Genomic DNA, 9,664 nt, shown 5'->3' with positions numbered 1-9,664 from the left:
AAATAACAATATTAATAAATTCTTGTTATTTACAGTTATCACTACTAGACATTATTTCTTTACACCATAAATATTATATGAAAAATAACAGTATTAGTACTAGCCAAATTTTTTTTAACTCATTTAACAATAATTTATAATTACAAATGGCCAATACGTAAATAATAATAATATAATGATTTTTTTCATAAAACCATAATAATAATTTAAAAAATTGAAATTTGAATGGAATTGCTTATTAAAGAAAAATTACTTATGTGTTTTATAATTTTTTTTTTAACATATAATTGTTAAATAGGTATAAAATAAATTTAATTTCAAAATTGAATTTGTTAAGATGACTCCTCTCTGTCTCACAATGGCATAACATAGCAAATTGTACGCTCAGCAGATCACGTTTAGCTCTGTTAGTTTAAACATTAGAATGAATAAACCTCAGATAAAATTTAAAGGTAAGATACCTATCTAGTAGGTTTTTTTTTAGATTTTAATTTCAAAGCAAATTGTGAGTATTTTAAAATGCATAAACAAACTACAATTTTAAAATATTCACAACTTTCTTTAAAACTAAAATATAAAAAACCGTATGATAATATTCTTACTTCTAAATGTTATTTAAGGTTAATTCGTTCTAATTTTTAATCTAACAGAGCTAAACGTGACCTGCTGGTGGGTTATGCGTTTGTAAGACGGTTGTATAGCGCCCTCTTAACGATATTTAATATTTATATGTTAAACTTTGAACTTTTAGATGAAAATCTGAAATAAAACTTAATTTAAATGACATTGAAAAAATAATATTTTTATAGGTTTAGTATACTAAATTGTAAATCATGCTAAGTAATATTGTCGTTAAAAATCAAAACAATTACTATTTTTAATTCAATAACCATAGACATTTCAATCATTTTTTTATCTTCAAAATAAATATATTTATTAGGAGCAAATTACATTCGTTTAACTTACTAGTATGCATAAGCTAGTGTACTATAATGCCCTAATTCACGTTTTGGATCCCGTTTGCACAAATCCCATATCAATTTCGTAAACAAACGTGATTTTAATTTATCCTTTACGTCCACCATATTTTCTACGTCACAGTTATTAAACTGATTTGATAATCTAAATGTATAAACGCAACCACATTTGACAGTTTTAAAACCAAACATGACAAACAATGTAAATTTACTTACAAACCTTGTAATAACTCCATCATTAACACATCCGAAACTTGCTGAAGACGATAATACATCATCAATATTATTTTTGCAAAAAAGTAAACATTCTTGAAATAAAGGTTCCATTTGAAGAAATGATGCAGAAACCAAAATCGGCACTACGTTTTCATTATCTGTACAAAAATTATGAATATTTAAAAATAAAAATAGAGGCACTTCGTAACTTTTAAAAATATAAATTATTACCTAATAATGGCCATTCGTTTTTTGGTTTTAAGTCCTTCTTAACCCACTTTATTAACCAGTCAAATATAGGTATTTCACAATGGACTGATATATCAATATCTTCCAACCGTTGTCCTAAAACATAATTTTTAACCACGTCACACAATAATAATAAATTGTTTATCACTTATTTTCGCACCTACCTTTAGTCACCTCAGAGAAATATCCCATTTTCGAAATAAGAAGTCGCTTAGGACATCGAAATACCTTTTTTAATTTTTGAACTGCATCGCATACATTAATCTCAATTTCCGTACTTTTTTGGTTTTTAAAAAAAATATGTATAATAGGTATATGAATACATGATTATAATTTATAATATATAAAAATGTAATAACATAGTTATTTTAACTGCCAGTATACTTACTCTCCCTTGTTAGATCTAGAGCCAGACGAATTGTCAATTGTATTACATTTTGGTTTTGAACACATTTTATCTTTATTTAAAGGATTACTACTAGTTTTGGAGCCAAATGACTCTAAAGTTTTCAAAACATTTGTCGTCAACGTTTTTTTAACTATAAATGGAAGTACAGAGTCCAAAATACCCTCATTCATTATTTCTTTGAGCTTGTGTTTGAGAATACATTGCACTCGTTCGGTACTTGTAACTCTCATTGTTGCTTGTCCCGTCTCGTCTTCAGCAGTGATATCAGGTTTTTTATCTGACAGCCGTAAAAACAAATTATTACGAGACAGTTCAGTCCAATTGATGCAGGTGTCGTGTAATTGTTTTCCCTTGCCTGAAGTTAGCGCGTCGTTTATTCGATAAGCTAATATTAAAAAATCTAAAAACTCTTGTAAATCTATTCGGTCACATTCTGAAGTGACGCTCAATGCTGCAATATCGATTTTGTTTGATTCATCGGTTGATGAATTCATAACTCATGTAATAGCAATTTGCATTTTTGTTGGTTGTTATACAAAATCACGATACACACACCCAACCCCGTCGTGTTAATATTATTATTAATGTTTTGAGCATGACTTATTGAATTGTATACTAACTACCCATATAACTAAACACTTAACACACTTTAAACAGTTAACATTTCATCGTTGTTATAACTAAAAAAACAACAACCGTACTGTACACGAGTATTAACGTTTATAAAACGTTTATAATATTGAACTATTGAACTTGATTAGTGAAGGATAAAAAACTACATAGTATTCGACTAGCAAAAAAAAAATAATGATTGTAGAGACATGATTGTTTGTTTCTATAGAAACAGTGGTATACATAAAACACAATAAGGTTTCACCAAATACGTCAAATTATGGTGTTTATATTTGGTTACCAAGATACAGAAGATATTTAGAGATGTCATTATTTGTTATTATATTGATATATATATATACCTATTGGTGGAAATAGATATACTTGAGAGAAGGGGGTACTATGTGAATAAACAACTCAAAATAAAAAAACGTAACCAATTTATTTTATTATTGTATAATATGAGCTTATTTTTAGGAAATTTAAAAATTCGTATTTGACGATTTTTCTATTTAAATATTATATCGTCATAATACATAATATTATTTTTGTTTTCGATAAATATAAAAATTAAATGCTATCGTGAAACACGCAGCGTAGTAGGTACGTCGTTATATCTATATTAAAATGGCAAAGAATATTATACAATAAAAGAAGAATGGCGTTAATTTGCCTATACAAAGCGCCGTCTGTAAAAAAACCATTGGACATATTATTGACACGTGATTTTTGCATATTGACCAATCATTGTTTATACATTTGACTAATGGATTTATGTAACATATTAGTAGACAATTATTTATCTGGTAGATTGCATATTGGACTGCTATACTTACGTCATATTTTATCTGTAGACATTAGATACAATATTAACACATTATTCTATATTTAATCATTAATTATTATTATCTCATGTAAGTGCCTCATAGTTCATAGTTGTATTCTATATGTGTACACGAGCGACAAGTGTTCTATTTTAACATCGTTGATAGAAGAAAAATAGCCACACACAAAAACGTTCGTGGGTAACTAGCCAATAAATTATATAACACAAAATTTGTTTTATAAATTATCTATCACAGGGATTAATTGAACAGAAAAATCTAAGAACAATAGTACCTAAGATTAGTATGAGTATATAACTCCATTGGACGGCACCTCACTGACGGGCATTCGGATTACCTTTATGTTTATATCACACAAACAAAACGTTACGAATTATCTAACTCTACGATAGATTCTGGTAATCCTGTACCGTAATTTTTTAATAACCCGACCCATCTTGTTTAGCCGACTGCAGACAAGCATCTAACCATTCGACATTATTCTGTGACGTCTAAATATTTAGTACAGATAAATAAGATTTAGATTTAGTTAGATTTTAGTAAGTCTGAGTGTTAAACTATATATTTTTTTTCTTAAAGAAATGTTGATAAAAATCAGTATATACCAACCATTTTATTAGACAAAAAATGAACAAATCTAGTTTATCATGCCCACTACCAATTTTTGTTATTTTTATTCATAACTGACGTATTTCAACAAGTCCTTAATAATAATGGTGCAATCAGAATTGGGCTTGCTTTTGAAGTTCACCAATTGGCAATTACGCATTTTTACTTGCGTTAACATTGTTATCAATATAATTGTATTGTATTGCATTGACCCGATCCATTACACGAATAAAACTTTACGACTAATTATAAATTTAATGTCAAAAAATACAATTTGTTAACACTTGCTTATTGTATTATTATGTAATTTAATTTTAAATTGTTATCATAAACAAAAATCAATTAATATTCCACTTGGTACTTCTTAAAATAATTACTTCGTTGTCGATAATTTCTGGACTTTGCACAACTCTATAATATGGTCTGCTCTTTATTTTATTTGATTTTAACACACTTAATGCTACGGCGTGTGAAAAGCAATATTGCAGAAATGTAAATCTTTCCCCACATACCTATTTGAACATCTTGTCGGCTAAAATATTGTGAAGTACTTTCCGAAAATAAACTGTTCATTTCTATATCTATAATCTACGAAATTAATTACAGTATAGTGTGAACCTTCACGTGCGTAAAAAATGGAAAACCATGGAATTAAAAATATGCGGTAACTTCGAAACCAAGTACGAATCGATAAATGCTAATTGCACTATCGTTCTTAACTCATTAAAACTAACTTAAAACATGAATTTAAGAAAAAAAATCGAAATTTGCGAGTGGCGTGGTAAGCAATCCAAAACCAACAGATTAAATGAAAAGCCCATGCATTTTTAAATGTCTAAAGGACATCACAACACAATTTTTTTTTTAAATTTTGAGTTTATTAGCGTATTAATATAATCGAAATAATGAAAAACTTTTTGGTAAAAAAACGAAGTTAAAAAAATGATTATTTAAAGAGATAATGAGAGTTGATGAATAAGCACGTGACTTCATATAACGCCGACGAGTGAGCAGCTGTCCATGTTTTACGTGTAAAAGTAGTTTGATTTACACAATGATTTTAATAATTTACAAAAATATTTCAAAATTTCTTTTTTCATAATCCTAAGTATATTTATGTGCTTAAGATGATGGTGTGATTTCAAATTGGATATATATTGTTATTGTATACACATAAATATATTATAAATTATAATTAAGTAAAATTATTGAGTTCGTGTTGCGTTGCATTGCCGTATAAACCGAATGTACGAAATTTACTATAAAAAAAACTAGAAAGTATATCAAAATTATAATCACGCCTATGTCATATTGTCATTAACACAAAAAAACATTTAAGGTTACATAAAAAAATTTAAATTAAGTATAGGTATTATCTTTAAACGATTGAAATCATTGTGTTAATCTAGAGTCTAGACCAGTGTTTCTCAACCTGGGAATCGCAAACTTATTATTTAGGGTCGCGTATGAATTAAAATTGTAGGTATATATTCTATGTATCTGTAAATATTTGGTATACGTTTTATTAATTAAATAAATAATTATAATATTATATGTATTTTATGTTGTGTACAATGTACAGTAATTTTAGTATTGATTATTAATAATAATCTATATTCTATGTGAATGTGATTATATAAAAAAAAATAATGTAGGTGGTCGCTAAAAAATTGAAATTCAAAAAGAGATCGCAACAGTAAAAAGGTTGACAAACACTGGTCTAGACGACACTAAAACATACACCACATATGACGTATCACGTCACACGCATATTTTGAGACGCCTGTATCTCATTGAATAATTAATGTTTAAGTGACCCCACCATACTTCTTTGATAATGGCATAGGTACTCTTTAAATTTAAGCAAACTTGTTTTTAATGTTGTGATGTCCTTTAATTTTTAAATTTGTATGGACCCTAAAATGTATAGGTAATAGCTTTAATTAAAGTGTAATATTACTAGAGAAAGAGCAGCATAATATTCTGTATTATAGGAGAATATATAAGTTGAAACCGACGAGGGAGGAAAATAAATTTAAATTGGGTATTATAAAATACTCTGTTGACTGTTCATTTGAAATACATAAATAACAATAATAATATAATATTATCGAAAATCATTGATTTTGTGGTTTTGTTTAAGAGGATGTCACACTCGCATGTGTTGTCTCCGTCTTACAAATTTACAACATAGCAAAAACTGTTTTGCGCCGGACAACTTCTATCTTTTTGTGTTTGTAGTAGTGGCTCCAAAATTTCTGAACATATAGGGTGGAAAATTATTAATGCAACAGCGTGCCTATATTTTAGATAACATAACATTTATTTGCTTCTAAACATTTGGTTTTTGGGTTTTTTTCATTTGCTTACTTATAGGGTTCTAAATTTGAAATATTTCAATGAAATTAAAAAAAATATTTTTCTTTTTTTCCATTATAGATGATTAGAAACAATAAATTGATTACACACTTAGAATTAAAGGAAAACATATTATATTTGTTGATTTATTATTTGATATTTGTATATTCTATATTATGTAGTGCTGAAAAATATTACTGGAATTATTTTGAGAATAAAAACATTTTTTTACATGAGTTTTAAAATATTGTTGTATGTGAACTATCAGCGTCGCTATTTTATTTATTGTAATACCAATTTGAAATTTGTAACGCCAATTTTATATGCGAACAGAATAATGTAAATTTTAAACAAAAATATGAATTTTTATATGTTGGTCACAGATGTAAATATTCACTACCATATTCTTCAGCAAAACAGAAGTAGTGGCATTTTATGGTCATAAAGTATATTATATTATTTTGAAATTATCTACTTCGATGACTGTCAACTGTGTCTACTTAAAATGTTTCGATGCTGTGCAATTATATGTATTTTATGTCATCAAGTTCCAACTTATATACATCCTTAATATATTTTTTAATAAATCAGTAATCTAATTTTATTATTTTTGAAGTTAAGTTCACCAATTAATATTGTATTCTCATTTTAATTTCCTGTTGACTAACTTTCAAGATAAATTGATTTAAAAAAAATTATATCTTAATTACATATTATATTTAACATACATACATCACGTAAATTAGATGCAAACTGTTTTCTGATTTGTATAAAACATTTTGGTATTGTTATGAGATTTCATATAATCTGTGCTGTTAAGTATTATTATACTACACCACATATGTTTCACAGACAAAACATATCAACCATAGGCGTGCCTACAGGTCATGCCTGTCTGCGAAATTTTATCCTACTTAGGTACATTATAAATTGCGATGCATAATATTACTTTTTTTTCTAAGCTTCTGATTTCGTGTTAAGTTTTTTCATTTTCATCACGTAAAAATAAACATTTGTAAAAAGTATTATTAGCGTGTTAAAATAATTATATATTAAAATTAAGAACTAAATATAATTTCATATAACATATCTAGTTATTTATTTATCTGATATTAAAGAAATATTGTTTTTTATTCCTAATAAAAAGTAAAACTTATTTAATTATTATCAGATGATAAAGCTTATTTAAAAATTTGGAGGTCATATTCACAAACTTTCATCTAATTTTTTTATTTTATTATTTTTTTTTTTTTTGGTGGGGGGGGGATGCAGTAATCTCCCCTGGATATGCCACTGTTGTGCACGACCTGCGGATGAGGTCTGGACACGCCTATGATATCAACAAACATGTGTGTTTAACATATAATAATAAAGATTATAATTTATATTATATTTTTATTTATGCATATTATAACAATACAATTTGGTTTATTTACATGGTAGGTGACAAAAGGTAGTAGCAGTACCTATTTCAATAATTGTAACAAAAAACAAATAAATTGTGATGGTGTTTAACCATATACCTTAAACTTAAACCTTTAGTCAGTCTTGGGTAGTATTCCGATGTACGAATACAGTATTCGGAATACTTTTAATTTAAAAATACTTTTTCCAAAAATATTCTGAATAACTTTAGAATACATTAGGTATAGAATACATATAAATACATTTAAATGAATTATGGTGGTAATACCAAAAAACACAAATAAGGGAATTTATGGGAAATTTGGAGGAGGGTATATATAAGTATATAACTTCTAACTTAACCCCCAGGCACATCACCGCTGACTCATTATTGAAGTAATATATGATATGTTAAGTCATTAGTTTATTTTGGACCTCTAAAGTGATTCTAGAATCATATATAAATCTGAAAAAATTTACATTATAGTTATATTGATATGAGTACCAACATCTTCACATGCTATAGAAATAAGTATATAAGTTTATAAACTTATAAATACATATTACTTTTGGTTTTAATAATGTAAGCTTCAGCATATAGAGTATAGACCACTATAGGCTCATAAGTTATAGCTGAAAATTGTATTATTTCACCAAGTAACTAATTAAATTAATTGAATAAATAATTGGTTCTCAAACATTTTGAATTTCATAAGATAAATTCAAATTATCTATTCAAGTAGGTACCTATATTATTTTCCTCATTAAATTAATGTTTTTCAGACAAAACAAAAAATGACAAACGTATTTATTTTAAAACAGTTACCTATGTGGGTATGTATAATGATTTAAAAAATATTGTTATAATTTAATAATCTTAATTTTATAATAAATAACAAAGGTAGGTAATTTAAAAAAAAAAATAACAATAAAATATAGCCTAAAATATAATATAATAGAAAAAAAACATTTTCATTTTAATAAATTAAAACAGAATTATTTGCAAAGTGCTTTTTAATAAAGGAAATTCCGTGATTTCCATGAAATGCAAAAGCAATATCATTTGTTTGTAAATTTTCTTCATCACAAAATTGCTTTAACAGTTTTGTTGCTACTCCATTATTCCTATACTTAACCATCACCCATAATTTTGATATGCCAAATTTTACTGCAATCAAATTTTTTGAAAGCTGACTATTTTGATAAATACATGCATTTGTTAACGGCTCTATTTCTAAATATCCAATAATTTTGAATTTAGAATCCACTGCTAAAAATATTGTATGGTTTAAATTATTATTAATACTTTTTTTAGAAAAATCAATTTCTAAATGTATAAAATCTTGTATATTCTTCAATGTAAGTCTAAGGTTTAAATCGTCACAATTTTCTGTAACCTTTATTATGTTGAAAAGAAATCCATTGACATTAATTTTACTTGCTACGTTTACAGGAATTTGGCTCTTGAATTGGAGCTTATGTAAATTTTTATGTAAAGAAGTATGCAATGAATCATTCCAGGAAGAAGGAACTTGAGACGGAAATATCCCACAACGACAAGGTTTTTCAATTTTTTTTGGTTTCAAATTTGAAATATCAAAAGCAGTAGTATTTTGATTATCGTTATTAAACTTTTTATTCTTAATTTCTGGAGTAATTATTTTTATTAATTCATCTGAATTAGCTTTTAACACTGATTTAAGTTTATACTGATGAATAACTTTCTTATTACCAGTGCTTGTACAAATAAACATATCATTGTATTTTGATTTAATACATGATTTTTTTGGAGTTTTGAAAGGAGTTTTTAAATAAGGTGAAAAATAATGTTCAGTTGATTTTGGATTTTTTCTTAACCAGTAACGACTTTGATTTTTTTCCACCGGATTATCATTGTAGATAACATCTTCAGATCGACTAGTAAGATTATCATTTACAGGTGCCAATTTATCAAGAAGGGGTTCATTATATGATAAAAAACTTAA

At 26.5% G+C, this 9,664-nt stretch overlaps 1 protein-coding gene across 2 annotated transcripts in view; it reads right to left on the bottom strand.

Annotated features, from left to right (window-relative positions):
- The window catches only part of LOC100575984 (uncharacterized protein KIAA1841 homolog), a 10,741-nt gene extending 8,121 nt beyond the window's left edge, over nt 1-2,620 (bottom strand). Inside the window, exons 1-5 of one of the 2 annotated variants that reach the window (XM_008189712.3) lie at nt 1,831-2,620; nt 1,607-1,719; nt 1,425-1,538; nt 1,198-1,351; nt 967-1,122 (exon numbers count right to left, since the gene is read on the bottom strand). In XM_008189712.3, the coding sequence (XP_008187934.2) occupies nt 967-1,122; nt 1,198-1,351; nt 1,425-1,538; nt 1,607-1,719; nt 1,831-2,345 (1,052 nt within the window). In that variant the 5' untranslated portion in view covers nt 2,346-2,620. The remainder of the gene's footprint in view (nt 1-966; nt 1,123-1,197; nt 1,352-1,424; nt 1,539-1,606; nt 1,720-1,830) is intronic. The other variant, XM_029491715.1, reaches the window with a different exon arrangement.
- Nucleotides 2,621-9,664: the final 7,044 nt, after the last annotated feature.

Source organism: Acyrthosiphon pisum, chromosome A3, assembly GCF_005508785.2.
Source record: "Acyrthosiphon pisum isolate AL4f chromosome A3, pea_aphid_22Mar2018_4r6ur, whole genome shotgun sequence".
Lineage (NCBI taxonomy): Eukaryota > Metazoa > Arthropoda > Insecta > Hemiptera > Aphididae > Acyrthosiphon > Acyrthosiphon pisum.
Note: the sequence above shows the minus strand (reverse complement) of the source record. Positions and strands in the feature narration are given on the sequence as shown.